The 26,213-nt window shown below is 38.5% G+C and overlaps 1 protein-coding gene across 5 annotated transcripts in view; it reads left to right on the top strand.

The window, feature by feature from the left end:
• Positions 1-22,662, top strand: part of ARHGEF12 (Rho guanine nucleotide exchange factor 12) — a 145,188-nt gene extending 122,526 nt beyond the window's left edge. For all 5 annotated transcript variants that reach the window (XM_027082012.1, XM_027082013.1, XM_027082014.1 and 2 more), the window contains 15 exons: positions 81-166; positions 3,331-3,456; positions 5,067-5,181; positions 6,789-6,889; positions 8,760-8,837; positions 9,958-10,033; positions 10,562-10,729; positions 11,584-11,671; positions 12,155-12,241; positions 12,379-12,458; positions 12,754-12,990; positions 15,142-15,612; positions 16,506-16,822; positions 17,945-18,014; positions 18,555-22,662. In XM_027082012.1, coding sequence (XP_026937813.1) covers positions 81-166; positions 3,331-3,456; positions 5,067-5,181; positions 6,789-6,889; positions 8,760-8,837; positions 9,958-10,033; positions 10,562-10,729; positions 11,584-11,671; positions 12,155-12,241; positions 12,379-12,458; positions 12,754-12,990; positions 15,142-15,612; positions 16,506-16,822; positions 17,945-18,014; positions 18,555-18,565 — 2,111 coding nt within the window. In that variant the 3' untranslated portion in view covers positions 18,566-22,662. The remainder of the gene's footprint in view (positions 1-80; positions 167-3,330; positions 3,457-5,066; positions 5,182-6,788; positions 6,890-8,759; positions 8,838-9,957; positions 10,034-10,561; positions 10,730-11,583; positions 11,672-12,154; positions 12,242-12,378; positions 12,459-12,753; positions 12,991-15,141; positions 15,613-16,505; positions 16,823-17,944; positions 18,015-18,554) is intronic.
• Positions 22,663-26,213: the final 3,551 nt, after the last annotated feature.

Below are 26,213 nucleotides of genomic sequence, written 5' to 3'. Positions count from 1 at the left end.
TTAGGTTCGTGGTATTACCAGTATCTCAGCCTGAAATGAATGTATGCTTAATTTTTTTCATTGTTTTTTTTCTCCCTTAGTTGGGTTGAATGAGCAAATGAAGGCTGTTCGAAAGAGGAATGAGACATCTGTTATTGATCAGATTGGGGAAGATTTGCTGACTTGGGTAAGGAGATTTGCTATTTAATTTAAAAATTTTCATAGACACTTGATCAGATTCAAGGTTAAGTTGCTAACCTTCCCAAGTATGCAAACTCCTCCATTTTGCAAAGCTAATGTAAAGATGAAAAGGGGTCCAACTGTGTATTCTTACTTATTCTTCTAATAAGTGCCCAATCAACTACAGGCTCTTTTCTCATCAAATTAAAGATACTAGTTCTTTGTGTTTAAAAGAATGTAGAGTAACATGGGTATTGATAAAAAATAATTTAACCGATGTAGAATTTTAACTGTCTTCTGTTGTCAAAATCTCAGAATTGTACTGTAAAACATTAGACAATTGTAGATCCAAAACTACCATCACAAAAGTAGAAGGGTGAAAATTGCTTAATCTTATGTACCAGGAAAGAGTTCAGAGACTCTAGTAGCTGTTTGTCAAATTGTATTTATCTTTCCAGCTGACTCTTTATCAGTATATACTCCATAATATATACTCACGTGCCAAGCACTGTTCTAGGTACTGGGGATGCAGTAGCAGTCAAAACAGATATGGCTCCTATAAGCTCCACTATAAGTGGAGCTTATAGTCAATAGGAAAAAAAAAAATTAAAAAACAGTCGTTAGTTATTTCAAGTGTGATTAGTGTTACAAAAAGGGGAGAATACAGGTTATTATGGGAATAGATAGCAAGGAGACCGGAACTGGAACATACAGAAAATCTTCCTAGGGGAAAGTGGGTTTGATCCAGACATTTAAAGGAAGTACTATAGTTAAGGCTGTGAATAATAGTAAAATATGTGATGTAGTTCTCAAAATTTTAACACTGGTTGAACAAGAACTGTTTAGCTATGCCGACAGATATTTACTTCAATATGTAGACTGAGGAAATGTCACAAGATTTTGGTAATTTTACAATGATAACTTTTGGGTAATTTTACAATGATTGATAATTTTACAATGATTGAACACTAGAAAGTTGACTAAAACAATCTTGATCCTACTCCTTTCATTGATGGTGAGACTGTAACTCAGAATCTCCTAATCTATTAGTAGAACTCTTCTTAGCCATTAGCCACTTGACACGTAGAACAAGATCAGGGAGTCATAATCCAGTCTCATCTTGGATTTACTGAACTTTCCAAAGCATTTTCTCCTTAGGCCCACGCTGACATCATTGTTATTAAGGAGACTTAACTTCCTTGAAAAATCCAGCTTATTCTGTGGCTACTCTGTGATGGTGGGACTCATTTTGTTTCTTGATCTCTGAGTTCTGTTGCCTTGGCAGCACTCTACTCAACTTGAAACAGAAAATTCGTAGTATGACATAGCGTAGCATCAATTTTCTTGTTAAGTTTGGATTAAAAAGTTGTAAGTCATACGGACTTAACAATATCAATCTTGATTCCTAAGCAGTTTAATTTGCATCTAATAAAAATAATGTTTAACAGCAAGTGTCAAGTGAGATTCATCATTAATAAGGTACAGAAGTACATTGGTCCTCTTACCACAGTCCTTTGGACTGCATAAATCTACTACATGGTAAAATAAAGTGGAGATACCTCTTAAAAGTGGGACCACAAATTTATTTTAGAACATTCAAAAAGAATTGTATTCTTGACCAATGTGATATGCCTGTAAAATGTTGAGGAAAAGCAGAATGGACTAACCAATTTGGTTAGTAGCTGCTAGGTTAACAAAGGGTTAATTTAGGGCAAAGTGTTGGCCAGAAATACTAAAAGCAAAAATCATAAACAGGTGTCTAGATTTACTCTATTTTTTTTCTATTTTTTTTTTCTTTTTTTTTTTGCGGAACGCGGGCCTCTGACTGCTGCAGCCTCTCCTGTTGCGGAGCACAGGCTCCGGATGCGCAGGCCCAGCGGCCGTGGCTCACCGGCCCAGCCGCTCCATGGCATGTGGGATCCTCCCAGACCGGGACACGAATCCGTGTCCCCTGCATCGGCAGGCGGACTCTCAACCACTGCGCCGCCAGGGAAGCCCTACTCTATTTTTTAAAAAATAGTTTTGGAGAATATTTTTCCAATATTGGTCCCTTGAGGTCACCTTATATATACTTATGCTGCTAGTAAAACCACTGTAAAACTGCTTAAGGCTAGGGTGTTATTTTCTTTTGTAAACAGCCACTGTTAGTAATTGCGTGACACTTGGATTGACTAACATACCAAAAATGCGCCAGTCTCATCTCTAAATATGTTGAGTGATATTTATAATAGAATAAGAATACAACATTGGAGCAACCTATTAAAATATCACTTCGTATGTGTCATAGTTGAAGAAAAAATACTCTGAATTTAACTACAAACTCCCTACAAAAGGATTTTTTACAAAATGCCTTCGTGTATAAACTTTTGGAAATATGTCTTTAAATGGGAGATTTTTATGAAAAGCTTCTTTATAAACCATAAAGCAATTGCTACAAATATAAAGGTGGTTTTAAAAATCATTTATTCGACCTGTACTTATAAGAATACCTATAATGAGTGAAGCACTTGTTAGGTGTCTTATAAGAAACCTTAAAATCGTGGCATGTACAAACTTAAATTTACAAATGAAAAATATCAGTAAAAAGTATAATTTTTAGTAAAAGAGGGTCATAGGCTCATGAATCTTCCCCAAGAGAAATTCAAGGGATGGATCCCTACCTTCTACATGGGTGAAGCAGCAGTGATTTAATTTTGTTGTGACCCAGAAAAGTTATGACCTGCCCCGGATTCCACAGTAAGAAAGTAAGCTTAGAATCCCAAGGATTTTCTTCCTAGAGCAGTAAGACAGTAATTTTTGTGAAGGTGTCACATTCTAAGAAAATCAAATTTAATCCCAGTCTTTAAGCATTTTGTGTCTCATATTCCCCCAAGTGTCAACGTTTCTATCTGATTTAGAAGTGGAATAGACTGAAAAAGTAGTAAGTTATGGTAGAGGCTACAAGCAAGAAAACATTGGACGATGATCAGGAAATGTCTGGATATGTCAGGGTCAGACCCTTTTTAATGGAGAATCATTGATAATCCACATAAAATGTGTAGATTTCTGTTTCTTGGCACTTGAGGATACTTATTGGAATATTGGAAGGATTGTGGCTGTCTCTCATTTTGCCTGGCCTCATATAGACTCAGTATCCCATTCTCTGTTGTGTTCTTTGCATTCTTGGCACAGTTCAGTGGACCCGGGGAGGAAAAGTTGAAACATGCTGCTGCTACCTTTTGCAGTAACCAACCCTTTGCCCTGGAAATGATCAAGTCTCGTCAGAAAAAGGATTCTCGATTCCAGACTTTTGTGCAAGTGAGTTGAGTGAGTCATGTAAGAAAAAAGAAATGCCATTTTTTATCAATTACGGAACAAACTAGGGGAATCCTACGACTAAATTTTTTACAAGGATTATGTCTGCGTTTACGTTTTTAAAGCCATACATTTTCTCTTAAATTACTGGAAAATATAAAGATGATACTGGAATGGTGAATAATAAAGAATATATGGCAGGATTACAATACTTGACATAGAAGTCCACATTGCCGTGGAGATGCTGTCAGGAAATGGCCCATGTACACTATTAAAATAATACCGTCAAAACATCAGAATGGCCTTATATCAAGCCCAGGGAAGAGCGTAACACTGCTTACTAGGGCATATATTGGTGTAGACCAAGGGTCAGGAAACTATAGCCCACCAGCCATATCCAGCCTCTTCCCTGTTTTTGTAAATAAAGTTTACAAAGCTGTATTTACACAGTTGATATTTTTATTGCTGTATAACAAATTACCACAAATGTAGCAACTTAATGCAAATGTATTATGTCACAGCTTTTACAGTTTAGGAGTACAGATACAGTTTATCTGTGTCCTTTCTTCATGCTTTCACCGGGCTGAAATCAAGGTATCACCTGCAGCTGCAATTCTCAGCTGCCACTCTTCTGAGCTTACCCTGGTTGTCAGCAGAATTCGTTTCCTTGTAACTATAACCGGGAGCCCTGTCTTCTTGCTGTTTGACTAGGAACTGCTCTCGGCTCCTAGCGAATGCCCACATCTCTTTGCTACGTGGCCCTTGTAGGCAGTTTACAAGATGGATGTGTCCTTTTCTTCCAGGCCAGTAGGAATGGGTCTCTCTGACAGAGCTTTCTTTTAAAGGCTCGTCTGATTAAGTCAGACTCACCTACGACAATCTCCTTTTTGATTGACTCAGAGTTAACTGATAGTCACCTAATCACAGGAGTGATAACCCATCATATTCATAGGTTCTGTCCACACTCAAGGGGGGGGGGGATTATATGGTGTGTAGAAAGTGAGCATCTTGGAGGCCATCTTAGAACTCTTCACTACACACAGCCAAGTTCATTCCTCTGTGTATTGTCCGTGGCTGCTTTGTGTTAAAACAGCAGAGTGGAATAGTTGTGGCAGAGACGGATGGCGTGCAGAGCCTAAAATATTCCCTGTCTGGCGCTTCACTGAAAAGCTTACAGAACCCTAGTACAGTTGAGCTGATATATCGAGACTGGTGAGCTGTTGTGCCTACTTGGAGTGGCAGACAGCAAATTAACTGACTAGCTTTTGGTAGGAATGCCAGTCGTTGAAAAATGTAACTAGATTTTTTTAATACGTGAAGATAAAACTTTTTTCACAAGAAAGCAGTTCTTAGAGTTGATTATGGATGCTCTCAGTCTTTGCTTGAATAGATAACACAGAAGCCATTGGCTGAGTGATAAAGGCAACGTTATGTGATTAAAGGAGAAAGCAGAAGTGTAGTGTGGCAGTGGTATGTCTTGGCAGGTTTTAAGTCTTGATTTAATAACCAGAACTGTGTTGCTGTAGGTAGTTACATGATGAATATGTGGTATGTGTTAGGTAATCATAGTCCTAATAAGAATTACAAATTCACTTATTTGACTTTAATTTTAGGATGCTGAGAGTAATCCACTGTGTCGTCGTCTGCAGCTGAAAGACATCATTCCCACCCAAATGCAGAGGCTTACTAAGTACCCTCTTCTATTGGATAATATTGCCAAATACACAGGTACAGCATTCTCACTGAAATTAAAGAGCTTAGGAACAACAACAACAAAAACACATTTTCTGCTGAATAATCTCTCACAGCATCCTGGTGTGTGGACGTTGAATTTCCAAATAGTACGGCAAGATGTTCTAACAAGATTCAATCCAGTCTTCTTTGGGCTGTTTGATTTAATGTACTCCGTTAATAGCTCTAGCACAGGGTTTAGCAAACTCTGGATCACGGGTTAAATCTGGCTCACCATGTATTTTTGTAAATAAAGTTTTATTGGAACATAATCATACTCACATGTTGAAATGTTGTCTCTGACTACTTTTGTAATACAGCAGCAGAGCTGAGTAGTTGTGACAAAGACCATATGGCCTATAAAGTGTACAAAAAAGCTTACCAATACTTCCTCTAGCATATATCATATTTGCTTTGAAGAAGACATACTGGGTTGCAGAGATGTTTTGTATCTACATATATACTTTCATTAAGTCCAACCAATGCATATCGTTCCAACTCTGCTGTTTTGAAACGTGAAGTGAATCTGAGTTTCTCAGTTGAGCTTTAGGCTCTATACTTAGCTCTCATTAATAATTCTATGCAGTCAAACGCCTGTTTCTTATGCCTGGGAATTTGAAAATACTCATACACATTAACTTTTATACTTTAATATATTTATTCAGTATAGTTGGACTATTGTTTGGAGGATTGTAATTTTGAATATTCTGATTTTGGTATTCTTTACCAAAATAGAACCTCAACATAATCTCAACACATTTTGGTGAAGTTCGTCTTCTTTTAATGATACAAATGTTGTAAACTATTTTCTTTCTTTAATATAATACCAAATTCAAAGAAACATATTTTGGAGTTATTTTGAATTGTTTTATCATTCAAAATATATTGTTTAATGGGTCCACTGTCCATAATCATGTAGGCTGTGCACTTTGATAGGGGGAAAGGGGTCCCATTTATATAGCTTACAATGTGAATGAAACCCACTCCTTTGGGTGGACCTGATACTTGATATAAAGCATCTCTCCTTGGATTTGGTTTCTTTTTAAAGGTTAGTATTGATGCTTGAAGTACTATGATAAGAAGTCTTACCTGTCCAAAGACTACCTGAATTGAGATTCTGCTGTAGGATTTTAGCCTGGTATAAAAATATTCAAGGTCTTGGACTTCCCTGGTGGTGCAGTAGTTAAGAATCCACCTGCCAATTCAGGGGACACAGGTTCGATCCCTGGTCCGGGAAGATCCCACGTGCCACGGAGCAGCTAAGCCCGTGTGCCACAACTACTGAGCCCATGTGCCACAACTACTGAAGCCCATGCGCCTAGGGCCTGTGCTCTGCAACAAGAGAAGCCACCACAATGAGAAGCCCACACACTGCAACGAAGGGTAGCCCCCGCTTACTGCAACTAGAGAAAGCCCGTGCACAGCAACAAAGACCCAACACAGACAAAATAAAAAATAAATAAATAAAAATAAAAGTTAAAATATTCAAGGTCTTACTATGCTTTTATAACTGTTGAAATAAAGTGGTATCTCATTTATGTATATACTTACATTCTTTTCTTATTTCCTCCATTTTACATTTTGGATTTCCTTGCCGTATTTAGAATGGCCAACAGAAAGGGAGAAGGTCAAGAAAGCTGCAGATCACTGTCGTCAGATCTTAAATTATGTAAATCAGGCTGTTAAGGAGGCAGAAAACAAGCAGGTAAGAAGGAAAAAGCAAGAAGACACAGGATGGCAGTGAGAATAAGAATATTAAATTAGTGTTACCTGGAATCTGTTATTACATAATTGAAGGGCGGGATATTTGTTAACTATTCATGTAGTAGGTGGGTCCGGATCAATTTGGGATAGAACATCAGAGTTGTAGTTGGCTTTTTTGAGCACCTCTAGCTGCTTGTTTGCTCATTCATTCACTCTGTTGGTGAGGCTGTAGAAAAACGGGAACTTCCAAATGTATTGTTTGGAGTGTAAAATGATGAAAACCCCAGAGGACAGTTTGGCAATTTATACTTAAATTAAAAATGTACGTATTCACACGTCCATTCTTTGATCCAGCAATTCTCTTCCTGGTGATTTACCCAAGAGAAATGAAGATACGTGCCCATAGACTTGTGCAGGAATGTTTATAGCATAAACCAAATGCAAATATAGTCATAAACTAAAGTAATACTAGCAGTAATGGATGACTCTCACAAACATTATACTGAGTGAAAGAAACCAGACACAAAAGAGTACAAATATGTAATTCTATTTATGTGAATTTCTAAGGCTAAACTAATTTATGGTGGAAAAAATCAGAAAAATGGTTGTCACTGGGGATCTAGGGACAGAGATTAGCTAGGAGGAAGTATGAGGGAGCCTTCTGAGGTGATCGATGGTCATATTTCATATCTTGATAGGAGCTTGATTACACAGGCATATGCATTGGTAAAAACTGGTGGAAAGGTATACTTAAAGTGTGTACATTTCACTGTATGTAAATTTTAATTTAAAAAAAGAACTGTCAATAAATATTGAACTCTTGTTAATGAGATGCATGCTAAAATGTTTAGAGATAAAGTGTGTTATATCATTTTGAGATACATCCACAATATAAGCTGGATTGATGGATAGATAGAGGGATGAATAGATGGATAGGTATATGATAAAACAAATGTAGCAAATGTTAGTTGTGGAATGTAGATGGTGGGTATATGGGTGTTTACTATACACATTCAGACTTTTCTGTATATTTGGAAATTTTTATAATCTTGGGGAAAAATGTACCCTTTAGTCTAACAGTTGTTTCTCTAGAAATTTATTCTAATATACCTGTCCATCAGTAAGGTGTAGTTAAAAAAACTATAGTTCATTCACAGAGTTGAATACCATGCAGCCACTGGAAAAATAGACTACTCTCTCTCTATGTGCTAATGTGGAACAGTCTCCAAGATATATTGATGACTGATAAACACACACACACACACACACACACACAGGGAGAGAGAGAGAGAAATGTGTATATGAATATATTGCATTACCTTTTGAATGAGTAATACACATATGAATGTATTATGTTACCATATATTTCTTTTTAAAAAGCTATATCTACACGCAACAGAGCCAAGCGTGCTTACATCCATATGTATTCTTTTTTCTTAGAGTTTTTCTCATAGGCTACGCAAGAAATGGGTATTAGAGGTTTCTTCTTTAGGGAAAATTGGGGCTGGGAAGGCAAGAGGACAGGCTTAGAGGGAGACTTACTGTTTATTGTGTGCCTTATATTACCTTCTGAATTTTGTGTCATGTACATTATTTACATATTTAGAAAGTAAATATATGCTAGTTAGCAGCCAGAGAGTTTGAAAAGAAGATTGGAAAAGAACAGCTAACGAGGTAGGAGGAAAGTTAGGAGAGGGTAATATCACCAAAGCCAAAAGAAGGGAGTGTTTTAAGGAAGAGTGAGTTGTCGGTTGTGTCTGATATTGCAGAGAGTTCAGCAGAATGCAGGTACAGTGTCCATTTGATCTAGGAACAGGGAGGTCATTGATATCCAAAGCAGTAACCTTAGCTGTGTCCTGTCTCATTTTCAGCGCTTAGAAGATTATCAGCGTCGCCTTGATACCTCCAATCTGAAGTTGTCAGAGTACCCAAATGTTGAAGAGCTCAGGGTAAGGGATGGTCTAATCATAATTTAAAACATAAAATTTGCTAAAGACTTGGAAGGTAATTAACATCTCAGTGGGAACATACATGACCTGAAGGAGTTCTTGCATCATAGATTGTCTGTATTTATGGTTCTGTTCTTCCTTTTAAATGTCTTGGTCTGTGTGAGGATTGCTTTAGTCTTTCAGTAGGGGAATATTTTATGTGAAACTAACTTTTTGTGACAAGGATTTGTAGGAGACTAAGGAACATTACTTATTATTAAAATTAATTTTATTGTGTTCTGTAGTTTGAATAAGAGTAAGGCTGTTTACTGTGGGAACTTTCCAGATTTTTGAGTAAAGGAAGATAATTATTTTTCTATGAAGCTCTTCAAAAGCATAAAAGTTGAAACCATTACAGGAATGATAGTAAAATATTTATTAATTGCCCCTTCTAGTACATGGAGCTTTTGTATTGAGTCACTTAGGAATTTAAGTCTTTCTTATACTGTTTCACTGGTTGTTCTGGCAGATTTATTTGGTGGCTGTTAAAATAGACTTTTATTTATTTATTTTAAGAGCTTATCAAAAAGCATGCTAATATGCTGAGCCCCTTAACTTCCAGAGAATGAGATTTTTCTAGAGCTACTTATGCTAAAAGATGATTCTCTTATTAAGTTACTAATATTTAGAGCAAGCCTCAGTACTAGCTGGACTTCTGTGAAATGCTATTCCTTAGAACTTTTTTGGGAATGAGAGCCTAGATCAGAGGCTTCTTACAGATAAGCTATACATCATCCTCATCTAGATAGTTATTCATAGAAAAAATAAGGAAGGGGTTGAGAATCTAGTAGCTGAATATTTACAGCTTCATTTTCATTAGCTGTTACCTCTGTTTAGAGTGAAATTTGGAAGACAGTACTCCTGAATGTTTTTCTGCAAGATGCTTTTTCCTTTCTAGAAAATTTTATGCAGCTTACTTTAACCTGATTTTTATTCCATTTTCAGTAGTTGACAGATATCAATAATAGTGAATGTAAACGGTATCTTTTATAGTAAGAATTTCTGGAAAGGAGACTAAACGGAATATCATCTCACTAAGTGCTTGGAAATAATTTGTGTGTAATTCTCTTTATTTTGGCAGAATTTGGATTTAACAAAAAGGAAGATGATTCACGAAGGGCCATTGGTTTGGAAGGTGAATAGAGATAAAACTATTGGTAGGTGTACTGTCTGTCGGTTTGGGGGAGAGTGGAGAAGGGAAAAGAATAGGAAGTTTTCCTTATGCCAAAGAGAAGAGATAGCCGTTCACATTTTTCAGTGACAGCAATTAGCAGTGGTACTTTGTGTTATTACTCATTTACAGAAGATCTGCTTATGTTATTTTGTTATATGTGAAGCATGTTAAATGCTCATTTAGGGATGAAGCAGAAAATTTTGTCATGATTCAGTCCTGTCCCCATCCTTGTATTCTAATGAGTCTCAGCTTCCTTTAAACCACTGTATCTCAAACTATCTGTGGTGAAGAACCAGTGTTTTTTATCTCTTGTCAGTCACAAACTGACACTTTGGTGTAATACATTAAAAATGAATTATTAAAAAATGAAATTAAAAAATACAATAGCAAGTACATTTTTAAAATTTACTAGATCTAACAGAAATCAGTTTTTGATGTCAAATCGTTATAAAGTTTATAAAACACATCTCAATTTCTGTACTGATCACCTCGCCTACATTTTTATTTCTAGATCTATACACTTTGCTGCTGGAAGATATTCTTGTATTGTTACAAAAGCAGGACGATAGACTGGTGTTAAGGTGTCATAGTAAGATTCTGGCATCTACAGGTGATAGCAAACACACATTTAGCCCTGTCATCAAGTTGAATACAGTGTTGGTTCGACAAGTGGCAACAGGCGAGTATGTCTGCTGAATGACGCTAACCTCCAGGTTCATCGTAACATTGCATAAGATACTCAGTGTCGTTGAAGTAGCACAGCTGGCGTAGAGTTTTGTTCCTTTTCTATTCTTATACAGATTAAATGAAATTTATTTACTGCTTAGAACGTGAATACCCCAAAATTATTGAGGATGCTTAGATCCTCTGAATAATTTTCTGCATTTTAAAATTTTCTGCGTATTACTTTTATCTTTATGTCATGTTCAAATCATTGATGACACTAGTGAAGACAATGAATTGGAGGTAATCCCGTTGAAAAGGTTTCATTTTTTGATATGGTGGGGAAAAGGCAAAAACTGAAGAAGTAGGTGTGGTTTAGGTTTTTAAAAATCAGTTTCAGTTAGGAAGTTACATATTAACTGTACTAATAAGGAGATCCCTTTTAAAACTTGTTAGTTCCATAGTGGTAAGATAAATTTATGACCTCTTTCCTCCAACACCCACTGAATGTTACTGACTAACTGTTTAGCAAAAGGGCAATTCTGAATAAATTCAAAAAGAGCAATAGTGTTTATAGTTCAGTAATTTAGATACGTTGACACTTGTTTTTAAGAAATTACTGTGGAATTAGTGCTAGCTTTTATAATCTTTGTTTTATTAAAGTATATTATATATAGTTTAACATACAATAATTTGCACAAATTTTAAGTTATAGTTTGATGAGTTTTACAAAGTGAATGTGTGTTTACAAAGTGATCAGGTGTAACCTTTACCTAGATTAAGATGCAGAATAATACCAGGACCCTAGAAACATCTTTCCCAGCCTCTGTGGGTCATATTGTTAGAGTAATTTTTGTCTTGTTTTCCCAGATAACAAAGCTTTATTCGTCATCTCCATGTCTGACAATGGAGCCCAAATTTATGAACTGGTGGCACAGACAGTTTCTGAAAAGACTGTGTATGTACTGGATATAGCTACCTTGCTCTAATATGTTTTATTATCCTGAATATAACATTCCACAATTTAACTGCTTTTGTAAAAGGACTTTGAAAACCAAAAACTATGTGGAAACAAGTACTTCCTCTATATTCTTTGAGAGGTGTTCTTCTAAGAATTTGTTCCCTTTTAGATGGATCTCTCTTATTTTGGTTCTATCCTATTGAAAGTATCTTTCCTAAAGAAAAAATTCTCAGAAGCTTCAAGTGAAGTTTCTTTCATGGGTAGTGTATCCATAACATTGTGAGGTTTTCTAATCTCTACTTAATAGTATGTCACCAAAATAAAGCTATTCTCTGGCAGAAATAGTGTTTTTTGACTGTTGGTTTGATTCGGTTTCTGGTATGGTTTGTTAGTTTTTATTTTTGCTTTCTGAGTGTATTTAAAGTGTGTTTCTTTTTCCTTTCCCTCCTGTGTTTTGTATTCTTTTCAAACTTCCTGCAGCTGGCAGGACCTAATCTGTCGGATGGCTGCATCAGTGAAGGAGCAGTCCACAAAGCCAATTCCACTGCCACAGTCACCACCTTGCGAGTGAGTGTGCCTTTGCTTCTGAGTAGGAACGACTTTGTCGTTTTGGTCAGAGAAAGAATGGATAATTATAAACATTTTGTTGCACTGATGTTTAGGCACCTCATGAAGCTGAAAGATTTTTTTTTTCCCTTCCATAGAGGAGACAATGATGAAGAAGAACCTCCAAAATTAAAAGTGGAACATCATGGCATTTCAGTCTCTGGTCTGCAGAGTCCAGGTAAACTGATCTGTTAAATTAACCGGGAAGAAGGGAGTCTACATATTACTCAATAAAATGTGAAGAAACGTTAACTCTTTTGGTTTATGCAGGATCTGGCATCAGCTATTCACTTTAACAAAATTTGCTTGTGCGCCTTCTGCATACCATTATCACACTGCACTGAGTGCCATGTATTTTACTTAGCGGACGATCTCTGTAGCTCATGCGGTTATTTTTTTCCAAATATTTCCTGAATGCTTCACGTTAAAAGTTTTGTTAAGATACGTTCTGCTTTTTCTGTTCCATTGAACAGACAGAGATTTGGGATTAGAGTCTCCTTTAATGTCGTCAAAACCTCAATCTCATTCACTGGATACATCTGGGAAATCGGAGGTGGATGATGACCTCTTTGTGGCTGAGAGACAGTTTGCAAAGGAGCAGCATGCAGATGGAACCCTAAAGGAAGTTGGAGTCAATTATCAAATCACAGTCCCAGATCCACACTTGCCTGTCTCAGAAGAACGGTGGGCGTTGGATGCACTAAGGAATTGTAAGTTTTATTCGTAAGTTAATACAGATACTTATTAAGCACCAGAGTTTTATAATGTACCATGAATTTTCCCTTCAAGAATTTTACAGTCTAGTTGGGAAGATGAGAGAAAACTTTCCCTCACCTTCTTAAGTAAAAAAACATTATAGGTATGTCAAAATTGATCTGGTTGCCGTGACCAGAGAAGGGAGGCATTAGAAAACAAGAGAGAGGTGATTATTGCCTTGAAGAATGGGTAAAATTCAGATAGGTATTTAGCAGAATATATAGAAGTCAGTCAGACAAGAAAAATGGTAGGACCAAATAGGACCAACACACAGAGGCAGAAACTCTGAGGGTGTTCCGAGAGCAGCGGGTAGGGCAGCTGGCCTGGGGCAGACCGCACAAGCTAAAGGAGTCATGGGGGACAAGGTTAGAAAGGTGGAGGACGCGTTGTTGAGCCCAGCTGTTGTGGACCTTGAAGAGCACGTTGAGTCCTCCAGACTTGAAGGGTGGCAGGCTGCAGGGTTTTGAGGACCTCTTCAGGCTACAGATATTCTTCTGTTTTCTTGTGGAGATTGTAGTATTCTTCACCACGACCCATCCTTCTCGCACACGCACTCGCACACGCATGCACATGCACACACACACACGAATGGGTGGTCCTTGCCACTTGGTTAGCCACCCACTCCCTCTCCAGCCTGGTTGAGAACCACTTCTACAAGTGGGAGTGGATCACATGTCTCAGGTGTATTGGAGGTGGGAAAAAGGCTGAGAATGATTGCTTTAGCTGCAGAGAAAGAACCATGTGAAGTTGCTAAGCTAGGGTGTATGACTAATGGAAAAAGATTACTCTGGCTGAGATCTGCGAAAGGATTTGAATGGGAATAGAGTTGGAGTGGTCTGGGCTTGAGCCTAAAAGGGTTTGGGCTAGAATGGTGTTAGAAGAATAAAAATAAAGTGAGAAACCAACAGATACTTAAAACAATTGGCTTCTTTGGCTGTGAGGGCAAAGGTAAGGGACTATTTAGAGAAAATTTCAGTATTTTTGTCAGAAATAAAAATTAGAAAAGAACCACCACTGCTACACTTTCTTTTTTCCTTCTTTTCTTTGCCATAGGTTATGGGCTTAATTTTAAAACATGTTGAGATTATGGTAATGAATGGCAAGCCATTTAAGAGGAAGGATGAGCAGGAAGTTGAGAGTTTTAAGACTGGAATTTTGGAGGAGGTCAGGGAGAGAGATGGATCTGAGTGTCAAAGCCATAAGTATTCATAGCGTCTCTCAGGAAGTGACTGCAGAGCAAAAAGAAGGAGGGTCAAAGACCCAAACCTATGTGGAAACTTTATTTAAAGAGACAGAAGACAGAAATTAAGGCCGAGTTGAAAGTACGGAATTGGTCAAGTTCTTTAAAACCTAATTTATTCTAGACTCATAGAGTTAACAGTGGTAATGATTTCTGATGGTTCCACTAACATCGTCCCAGTGTCCCTCTCATTGGGTGAGTGACCTCACAGCACGCACTTGTCCATTTAAAATTAAATCCATTCTATATTCAACAACCAAAGGAAGCTGTGGTACTAGTGAGGTCATTTTAAAAAACTAATAAATATTTCCTTATCCTTTGAAATTATGCATGCTACCAAACATGGAATTAAATTTGCAGGGCAGTTTTATTTTCTTCTTCACCATTTAAGGAGATTCTTTGGGTTATTATAGATGATAAAGTAAATGTTCTCTGTGTCTAATAAAATAAGAAAAAAATAATGCCTATGTAGATAGTGTCTGCTTCTGGAAAAAGCAGAACTTTCAGGTTCTTTTGTCTAGATTAACACGGCTTTTCAACATCCTTTTAAGAAGTACCTTTGCGGTATTATTCCAGTTATATGGTAGAAAATGTGGAGGTAGGCATATAGGAGAATAATAAGAGAATTCCCACTGAGAATTCTTAAATTTTTTTAAAGACAAGTTTGATGTTAAATTTTCTCTAGATGGTGTTTTATTTCATTTCTCAAAACAAAAAATGACTGTATGAAATTAATATTTTTGCCTGCATGTTACTAAAAAGGTACTTACTTTAAGAGAACTGATCATTCCTCTAATTTAATTCTGTCAGTTTGAGGTTATAGTTGTGAATGCGTGTGCTTTTCCCCCCTTCCTAAATCTTTTAGTGGGTTTGTTGAAGCAGTTGCTGGTACAACAGCTGGGTTTGACTGAGAAGAGCACTCAGGAAGACTGGCCGCATTTCCCGAGATGCAGGACAGCCTCTCTGGGGGCGCAGGCAGACAGTGGAACCCAGAAGCCTGGCAATATTAAGGCCTATCATCCTTGTGAAGGACAGATGCCCTTTAGAACTGGAACTGGTGACATTTCAACTTGTTACAGTCCACGGACTTCAACTGAATCTTCTGCTCCACGGGATTCAGTGGTACTGGCATTCCAAGATAGCCAGGCAAGTAACATTTTAGTAATGGACCACATGATTATGACCCCAGAGATGCCTCCCGCAGAGCCAGAAGGGGGTCTTGATGAGAGTGGAGAGCACTTTTTTGATGCCCGTGAAGCACATAGTGATGATAATCCATCAGAAGGTGATGGAGCAGTTAAAAAGGAAGAGAAGGATGTTAATTTGCGCATCTCAGGCAAGTTCCTTTCACATTTAAACTTTGATTTCAATCATTGTTATTTGTGCTATGTGCTGAAATGGATGTCGCTCGGGTATCCAAGCATTCTCTCATGTGTGTGTATATGTGTGTGTGTGTGTGTGTGTGTGTGTGTGTGTGTGTAGTATCTGTTCTTTCATGCAATAAATAAATACTGAATCTACCCTATGCCACACCCTGTCCTAGGTGCTGGGAGATATAGCATGGAATAAAACACGGAAAAATCCACCATTGTCATGATGCTTAAGCACTGCTTGGGGAAAGAGTAACTAACTGTAAATGAGTTAACAAATAAATAGATGTCAGATAGTAAGAATTAGGAGGAAAAATAAGTCAGACTGAGGGGCAGAGGGTAATGGGGGCAGACAAGGTGATCAGGGAAGAAGGCCTCTCAGGAGGTAGCATGGGAGCAGAGACCCAAGGGAAGTGAAGAAGAAGCCATGTGGGTACCTGGAAGTAGAGTGTTCCAGCAGAGAAGAATAGCGCACAGGCTGTGAGGCAGGAGCAGGCGTTCTGTGGTTAAAGAGTGCAGGGTGAGGGAGACAGTGGTGGGAGATGAAGCAAGGCAGGTGTTTGGCAGGGAGGGTGGTGGCAAGATCATGTAGGGACTCGGTAGTTTTCAGCTTTTCACTTTTAAAATGCTAACGAATATGAAGTTATTCAGAAATTACCAAGAAAGTTTGCTAAGTTTACCTTTAACCTGATGTAAGAAAATTCTGAGGTACTTAAAACTTAACCTGGGAATTTGGGAATTAATGGCCTTTCCCCTTCTCTAATAACTTTTAAAGTTGTCAGCAAATCACCCCATGTCTGTTTTCTGATGTGATGGTGGCAGCACTAATCTCATCCAACTGTTCTGTCTCTATCGATAGGAACCTGTTTGATCCTTGATGGCTATGAAACAGTGCAGGAGAGCTCCACGGATGAGGAGATTGCTTCCTCGCTTCCCCCGCAGCCCGCGACAGGCATCCCCTCTATGGACTCTACCCGCCGGCAGCAGCGTTCTCCCCAGAATGCTCATTCTGATGGGGCAGTTTCACCTTTCACCCCAGAATTCCTGGTCCAGCAGCGCTGGGGAGCTATGGAGGATTCCTGTCTTGAGATCCGGAGTCCCTCCTCTTGTGCAGATTCACAAAGCCAGATCATGGAGTACATTCGTAAGATAGAGGCTGACCTGGAACACTTAAAGGTACCTCAGACTTCAACATCCTTAGGACTCGGATATAAAAAACGCATTTAACAGAGAGGAAGTGTAGAATGATCAACAGGTTGTTGTCAGTAACCTTGCTCAGGGTCTAGATTTGTATGTTTTCTTTGACGATTGTCTGTGAATAGACCTGGGTGAAAAACTGAGATCAGCATTTTTTAATCCGATCACAAGAACAGAAACAATTGTAGCTCTGTAAACTGTGTGTTTGTATGGGTTTCTAAGTTTAAGAACCTAAATATATTTGGGATGATTGGCTGGCCTCCATGAGAAGATGTGGGCAGTAAGCTGAGATAGGTAGGGTTTGTGTAGTTAGGAATCTAGGCTGGGAAGTGCTTTAACTTGCCATAACCTATTAATTATCTGTGAATTGTTAGGTGATGTTGGTAGTTTCCCAGGTGCTGTGACAGATAGAAATTGTCTCCAGTGGCTCCTGTAATTTAAAGGCCTGCCTATGAGTGGGAGTTCTGTAAATTGATAATTGAAGATGTCGCTGCATAAGCCACCATTGCAAAACTGACCTGTGTGGTCATTTCTGACAACAGGACTTTATAAGTTTGCTATCAGTAGGCACAGCTGCTAGAGCCCAAATGTTTGTCATGACATCATTTAGTAGAGGTTTCAGGGACCAGAGTTTAAAGTGTCCTTAGCCTCTTAGGTAAAGACTGGTCTCCCTTACTTTTTCTTTTAACTTCATGTGGTAGGTTTTCCCTTCTTCATATGGTTATATGTAGGGTCACCCTGTGGCTGATGAGATTCTAAAAGGCCACTGAGGGCACATTGGCTCTAATTTAGTTCATGCCGCATGTGGGACCATTTTCAGGGTGATTCCGGGCAGGGAGGTGGGGCGGTGGGATAATCACCTCTACCGGTTGCCCTCTCCTCTACTTTCTTCTATATGGGAACATTTTAAGTTATTCACTCAAGAGAGGAACAGGTAAAAGGAATGAAATTTACTTTTTTCGCCTACTAACAAAATTTTTAATTATGTTAATGTTGAAATTTGGAAGCATGTCCCTATAATATAAAAAAGCCTTCTTTCCTATTTTCAAAATAAATTTTTCATGATGTTCAAATGAAAAACCTATGGGTTTTATTTTACAGAAGGTGGAGGAAAGTTACAGCATTCTTTGCCAAAGGCTGGCTGGATCAGCCCTCACAGACAAGCACTCAGGTATGTGAAAACTGTGGATTTCAGACTCAAGAATCATCCTGCCTGAACAGTGCATTGAATGAAATGATTTATTATTCTTTCAAGTGGAAACCTTCTGAGATTCCATTTCTTCTCTGTCTTAGAAAAACTGCCTGTTTCCAAACATCATATATCAAGCAGAGGCCGCTGTCTGCTGACTCAGCTCAGTCCCCACGCCACCCTCCTTCTGTCTTTCTTCACCTTTGCGAAAGCAGAAGGCAGAGCTGTGGTGGGCCCAGGAAACTGAGGCTCCCTAGTGGTGGAGGCAGGTCCCCCTCAGGTCTTGCTGTGCTTTTGTGTCTCCCCTGACGGCGAAAGCAGTGTCCCCCTGTGGCTACCGACGGATCTGTGTTCAGTGCAGCCATTTGTACTCATTCGCTTTCATGCTTTTGGATGAGGCTATTCTGATCCAGAAACAAAGGTGTTAACAGTGTCCACACATTTCAAATATGTTCCCTAAGTGTGCATTTTAATTCGTTCTTTCTTCCTAATTTGATCTCCTCATCTCCTTGTTCTTCCCAGATAAAAGTTAGAGCCGCGTGTCCTGGAGGTGACTGCAGGTTGTTGGATTTGAGCATCGGCCTTGTATCACCACGTCCTGGCTCCAGTGTGGACGCAGAGAGAGTGTGTGACAGAGGATCTGCCTGCGAACACCCTGGGGTAGCCACGCCCCAGGGGCCCGGAGCGGGACTGGTTCTTCACAGCCTGGCAGCTGCACTAGTCTGTCAGTGAGGGGACGTCCGTTCTCTCACTCTGCTCTCCTCACTATCAGAAATGCATTTTGATTCAGAACAAAAACCAAATGTATAGAGCTTTGGGTGTAGAATATGAAATTTTACTTAGACTTAAGACAAAGAGAAAATCAGATGTATTTATTTGACTTCATTCCGTATTTGAAAGCACATTTTAATTTTTATTTTGCCATGTTTTGTTTTAACTGAGTAGTGAGAGTTTTAGCCCTTTGTACTTAGTACACCCAAGCATCGATTGCTCCCGAAGCAAAGAGTTCAGTATGGGGTATTAGGAGGTGGGGTAGAGAGGTGAAGAGCAGGACGGGGTAAGCAGGGCAGGGGGAAGCATGTGGCCTCCACCAAACTGTATCCCGTGCCCTCTGCTATCCAGTAGGCTGCTTGTCTGAGGGTCACCTCAAAAGCGTAGTCTGCTGGGACTCCTGAGTGCAGAGGACTTGAGCTCTGTGCTCCCAGGTAGGGCTTCCTCCCACCCGAGGCAAGCACCTCTTCTCTGTAGCTGGGATCCACTCCCAATGAACAGGAATCCTCAATGTACTAAAGAGCAGGCACTTGAAAATGGGTGTATTTTCTTCTATTGTCTCCTTTTCTGTTGAGGGTTGGGATTTGGGAGGGAGAGGAAAGCAAATTTTATTTTCTTGACTATAAGTTTGTTATTCTTGGTATTGTTTCATTTTTATAATTATACATTAGACTTTGGCACTTGTGTAAAATTACCCCTGCAGATTGAGCAGGAAGTAAAAACAAGCAAACGGCGATGCTTCAGGTGGTGGCAGGGGTGGGGGTCGCTGAAGGAAGGTGGGGTGGGAGCGGGTGAGAGTCTGGGAAGGTTGTGTAACTGAATCACTACTGAGTTGAACAATGGCTTTCATTAGCCACGGGTACTGCTGATTATAAGGCCAGTAACATTTTAGTACCTGGAGGTTTGACTCTAATTTTTGCACTGATGGTGCCAAAGGGCTCTTTGAGTTAAAAAGAGAGCCGAGAGTGGAGCGGAGAAAGCTGTGGTGGAGAAGACAGAGCTGCTCCAACCAGCTCCAGAAGCACTTCCTCTGACTTCACTGCTGGAGCCTTTTCCACACTGGTGCATGACTGACCTTAAAAATTGCAGACCAGAACATACACTGGATACTGCAGGCAAGGCATTGGTAACTGCCTGCTCTAGAATGAATAGTAGTACTGGCAGCACCCTCCAGAGGATAAATGTTTCAGAACTGTAACTTGAGAACTCCTTCAGTTCTGGTGGCTTTCTGTGGTTTTCTTTGTGCATCAGGTATGTATGTTTTGGAGTATTTTTGCCAACTAAAACTAAATCATTTGTCAAATATGAAAATTCTGTTAGTATGCAAGGAGTTCATCCACTGCTCATATCTTTCAGTAGTGCCCTCGGAACTCTGTGGGTAGTTAGGATGTAATTTTACTCTTCCTTGCCATCCCCCCACCCTCTGCCCAAATATATATATATATATATATAAAATATATATATTGTATATTATATATATATATAATATATATATTTTATATAATATATATATATATAAATTTCCCCTCATCACAAGTGGTAAGGATTCCCAACTACTTTTATAAACACCACTACAACTTAACAAGCTCATCTACGTCCAGATTCCTGTTTCCGTTTTTCCAAAACTGATCTGTGTTTTTAAGTAGACCAACTTGGATTGTTGGACCTCATCTATAAATTAGAATTTTATTTTGAGTTGTAGCCCAAGTATAAATTAAATCAAAATGGGATTAAAATTTTTAGAAGCAGAGGCTAATATATAAGTAAAGCTTGGGACTTGAACTTTCTGTATCTCTTAAGAGAAGCAAGTAAAAACCAAATGGTTACATTGTGCTGCTGGAAATAATGTAGTCACTCCCAACTAAAAGAATTGCACCTGTAGTTACTTGACACTAATACCATCTGTGGACAGTTAATCAGGAGAACGGTAAATACAAGTAGAACTTTCATCTTAACTTCAGAGGCTACAGGGTAATTGCATAATTCTCTAGCACTCATTCCTTTAAAGAAGCTTTGTAGGTTAGCAGAGTTTTGGTTTCTCTTCTAGCTCAGCCAGCCCCTTGTCCTTAGCAACTATTTGCTTTTCTTTTTCCTGAAGTTTAACCTCTCCTTGGAACAAAAACAGGGCTAACTGGAAAAATATTTTGACCATAGCTCTAGTACTTCCAAATAAATTCATATCCAGATTGTCAAACAAAGCCCCCAAATGAAGTCTAATTCTGAAAAGATTCCACAATTTTGAGTGTTCTTTTTATCTTACCAACCTAACTTCTTCCCTTCTTCTCATGCTGGCCTCCCACACCCTCTATTTTCTTTTGGCCATTATAATCACTTCCATTCGACTTTGATACTCTACCTGCCTTTCAGAATGATGGAATTAGGTATTCACCCTGTCTTTGAGTGAGGCTGGTTACCATCGAAGCCATTTTCTCAAAGTTACATGACTAGAAGTTGGAATCTACTTCCATACGGAAAGATCCAAGGGTGGTAGACAAAGCAACCTTCCCGGAGCAGGAGAGCTGGGTTTGAGCTCTATTGTAGTGACCTGCCGTGACCCTGTGCTCTCTCATGTGGCCCTAATGGCTCCTTTGCTATTAAGTGGCAAATTACATTTGGAGTGTCTCCTTCCTTTTCAGAGAACAGAATTAATCAAGGCAAATCAACAAACCCCCAGAGTGCTGTAATTTAAAGTCATGATCACTGCCCTAGAAACGATATATTTGGCATACTTTAAAATCAGCTAACTCGGACTGCTTGAGTTGTCTTGGCTATTAGGACCTAAACGGTTACTATTATATTATGCTGCACAGAAGGTATATTTTATAAGCTTTTTGGCTTTCTTTTCCCTAAAACAACTCTAACAGCTGTTAGAAAGGATGAGTCCCTCTAAAGTTTTTTTGTTAAGGTGTTTATGGAAGCGGGTGGGGAGCTAGTGTGATAGTAGAGGAGAAGAGCCCATTTTTTCCTTAGTTTCAAAGCTAAAGAAAATAATTATGCTTCCTGTGAGTTGTCTTTTACTCACATACTTTTCTTTTCGTTCTGATATTGTTAGATTTGGTGTATCATGTGGAGATTCTGTATTTCAAACTGGAAGCTGTCTTCTTTGAAGGTGGTATGTGATGTTATTTTGAGCTACTAGAGCTTTGGTCAATATTTCCTTCCCTATATGTCACGGGGGGCACCGTTCAGAACTGTGTACAGAAGACCTCGAACAGAAAATTAGCAGGAACTTGCAGTCAGCTTTCTGCTGGCTAGCTTTTTTGCCCCCAGTATTACAATTTTTGTTTTGTAAATCATGTCTTTGCTGACTTTTCTTCCCCTTTTCAAAGTGATCTGAAAAATTGTTTTTTCCTCAAGAAAAGAGTTCCTTTGCCTCATTCTTCCCCACTGGTACTGATGGTTTTGAAAATAAATTGGTAGGAAAAAATTGTACCTCCTAGAAGGAAGCCCTGTCCACCATTTCCAGGTGCCAATGGCTAAGCAGACGTACTGCAAACATAACTGTAATGCACACTGTGGGTTATTCTTAGTCAGCCTCTTCCTGCTAGAACATTTTATTTTCCTTGTTCACCATACAATCATGTACTCTTTAACAGAAATTACTTTTAAAGAAATCTGGAACTATCTTAAAAAAAAACTTTATTAATAATCATGTATTTTTACTGATCACATTTTGAAATGCCTAAAAGACTTTATTGATCTAATTATCCAGATGTACCTTTGTAAAATAGCTCTTTTATGAATTAGCTGATAAGGCTGTATGTTTCTGGAACAAAATATTGGTCATCTAAAAACTCTGTTTTCTGGGGTCTGGGAAAATAGAAAATGAGAGTTCAAATATTAAATATGCTTAAAGGAACCAAGTATGTGACTTTTTATTTATATTCCTCTTGATTTGTCTTATACAAGTTATATTAGAAAAGTTTTAGCACCAAGGAGGCCTTAAGTGATCTTACTGGCAGTGACTGTCAGATATCTTCCTGCTCGTTAGAGCATCTTTACTAGTGAGGCCAGCGAGTTGATCTCCGTAATACATAGACTTCCATGAGGACGCTCACAGCTGGAATTGCCCCAGCATCTGGGGCAGCTTTGTTGTTGTTTTTCTAACAGCTTTATTGGGATATAGTTCACGTAACATACAATTTACTCATTTAAAATGTACAATGCAATGATTTTTTTATATATTACATTATTTTTTTAATGATGGTAAAATATATATAACAGAATTTTTAAGTGTCCTTTAGTGGGATAAATGGGGCAGCTTTTATGGCTCACTGAAATATAACTTTGGTGTAATGCTACCCTACATGAAATAAGACATCTTTATTACCTTTCTTATCCTCAATGTTGGACTTCCTAGACTACCAACATTTCTGTGCTTTTATGGATCCCATTCCAACTCTCCCATTTCAAAACCTTGAGTTTTGGGCTTTTTTGTATGTTGGTTTTGACACAGAGGTATACTTTGATTTATTCTTGGGATAATAGTTTAGTTTCCAGTCATTCAGCAGGGCGTTTGGCTGATAGAGCTAATAAGCATAATAAAAAATGCTTAGGGGGAGTTCCCAGGTTGCCTAGTGGTTAGGATTCTGGGCTTTCACTGGGGTGGCCAGGATTCAGTCCCTGGTCAGGGATCTGAGGTCCCGCAAGCCCCACGGTGCAGCCAAAAAATAAAAAATAAATTAATAAAAATGCTTAGGATTTTGTAGATCTTTTAAACCTTAACAAAAATTAAGTCAAATGTACTTTGCAGAAATTAACCTGTCTGTACTCTTAGCCCTGTTTGTAAGCATAACTGATAGAAGAAATAAATACCCATACTATTCCCACTTGCTCCTAGACAGCCGTCTTCTTACAGGAATGGAGAAGGTCAAACCCTGTCTTTGCATGTGAGCAATTACTTTCACTTTTTGCCATCCTCTTTAAGCCAGATGACTGGTTCACCAAAGTTTTAATACTGACTTGAAAGGTAAGAGGATCTATACTGATGAAAAATTTGCTTTTCAATTGAACTTGATATCTTCCCATTATGACAAATGTCATAAAACATTACAGATAACTAGCTAGATGTAGGTGTTTTTCTTTTTTTTTTTCTGTAATGTCAAGTATAATTCTTGTGACTGATTGAAAACACTTCAAGGGAATATTTTATTTTGCCCCCTATTATTACTAGCGAGACATCATCATTCCCTGAGCATCAGCTGAGGCCTTGGTTTGAAATCCTTAAAGGTAGGTAGAGCTCTCTAGTCTTTTCCCTTCATTTGATTGGGGTGCTGTTGAACCCATAAGTTAAGGCATCCTTTACAGCATTTGATTTCAGAGGATCCCTTTCTTTGTAGGTGTGACCACAGCGTTGGGGCTGCCTGAACACATTCTGATCAGTAACAATAATTACGGTACATCTTGGTGATCTTTTAAAAAATTTTGGAGAAATGTCTATACAGAGAAATTTTTTCTACTATCTTATTATTTTAAATATTAAAGGCAGTTAGCATGATAGAATGTGGCAGTTCTCAATCTTTTTGATCTCAGGACCACTTTATGCTCTTAGAAATTATTGACCTTATGGAGGAACTTAAGTTCATGTGGATTATTGTAGCTATCGATATTTACTTTATTAGAAATTAAAATGAGAAAATTTATGAGAAATGAGTAAAGTAATAAGAACACTAATTCATTTAAAAATAATGGTAAACCCATTACAGGTTTTTATGAAAAAATCCTATATTTTCCACTCTTCTTTATTTAGAAGAGTGTTTTATAGTTTTTAAATCTCTAAGACCTGACATAATAGAAGATAACTGAATTCTAATATCTACTTCTGTGTGCAGTCTGGTATGATACATTGTTTTGGTTGAAATAGATGAGGAAAATCTAGCCTTACACAGACATATATTTATAAAAGGGAAAATAATAGCTTTTTCAGATAATTTTAGATATTCTTTTTGATAATACACTGAAATTTGACAAGTGGTAACTTTTTTTTTTTTTTTTGCGGTACGCGGGCCTCTCACTGCTGTGGCCTCTCCCATTGCGGAGCACAGACTCCGGACGTGCAGGCTCAGCGGCCATGGCTCACGGGCCCAGCCGCTCCACGGCATGTGGGATCCTCCCGGACCGGGGTACGAACCCGCGTCCCCTGCATCGGCAGGCGGACTGTCAACCACTGCGCCACCAGGGAAGCCCGACAAGTGGTAACTTTTAAAAAAAGTAGCTGCAGTGTGGAATCTGAAGCCATATCAGTGAAATTTTTATACTTTGTCACAGTCAAATGCACCAATCCATTTAATACTTTAAATATGTAAAGAATGGAATATTTTTCCCATCCCATGCATGATTTTGTAATACCCTGTATTGATCATTGGGAAAATATTGGTTTACTGAATTACTCAGGTCTTCAAATGTTAATACATTTCTTTATATAATATCAAAAAAATCACATTGGTTAACGTCAACAGCCAGTCTCATCAGAAAAGTCTCATGGTGGTATATACAAATTTCCAGAGCTTTTAATTTTTGCTTAAAGGCTCACACTTTACCATTGGCAACAAATACAGTTGTTTTCCTTCAGATACAGGCCCACTTTTTTCAGTTTTGAGAAAATATCTGTCAAATACAGAAATCTGAGTAGCATCGCCTTACCAGTCATTCTTTCAAGTTCAAATAATCCTCCATTTGGGGGGGAAATAGTGGCTAGTTTAGCACCCAGCTCCAGCAATTGCACAAGTACTTTTCCTTTAGACACAACTGGGGTACTTTTGTACGTGGCAGAGGTGCTTTATGCATATTTCCCATTTTGTCAGAGTTGTTAAAAGATGTGTACTCAAGGGTTGAGGTTTAATAAAGTTTTTAATTTTTACTGCTTCATCAAGGGCATTCTGAAGTGAAACTGGCAGCGTTTGTATTGCAAGTGAGTGGCAGTGAAGAAAGCCGTGACTCTTAGTGAACTTTACCGTCATTACCTTGATTTAGGCTAAGATGCCAGCAGCTTTACCCTCCATTGCTTTTTTGCACCATTAGTGCAAATGTTAACATAGTGAAAAGGCAAATGATGTTTTAGTAGTTTAATAGTTTTACTCCCTGGACGCTTAGTAGTGAAAATAGTTTTGACTCCCTGGACACTATGAAAGGGGCGTGGAGACCCCCGGAGGCTTGCAGACCACACTTGCAGAATTGTTGACGTAGTGAAAAGGGCCTGGACTTAGATGATCTGGGTTCAATTCCACCTCTTCTCCTTACTTGCTGTGCAACCTTGAGCAGATTACTCTCTGAGTTTCCATTTTCTAATCTGTAAATCGGGGTAAATAATACTTATCCTAACAGTTGTTGGAAGAATTGGTAAGTGAGAAATCGTCAAATATGTAACTGGTGTCTCTCCAAAGGTTTTTTTTTCATTGTAAGATTTAAGTA

This window comes from Aethalodelphis obliquidens, unplaced genomic scaffold (assembly GCF_003676395.1).
Source record: "Aethalodelphis obliquidens isolate GAN/ISIS:26980383/991018 unplaced genomic scaffold, ASM367639v1 scaffold46, whole genome shotgun sequence".
NCBI classification, from domain to species: domain Eukaryota; kingdom Metazoa; phylum Chordata; class Mammalia; order Artiodactyla; family Delphinidae; genus Aethalodelphis; species Aethalodelphis obliquidens.
This window is presented reverse-complemented; position numbering and strand designations above follow the sequence as displayed.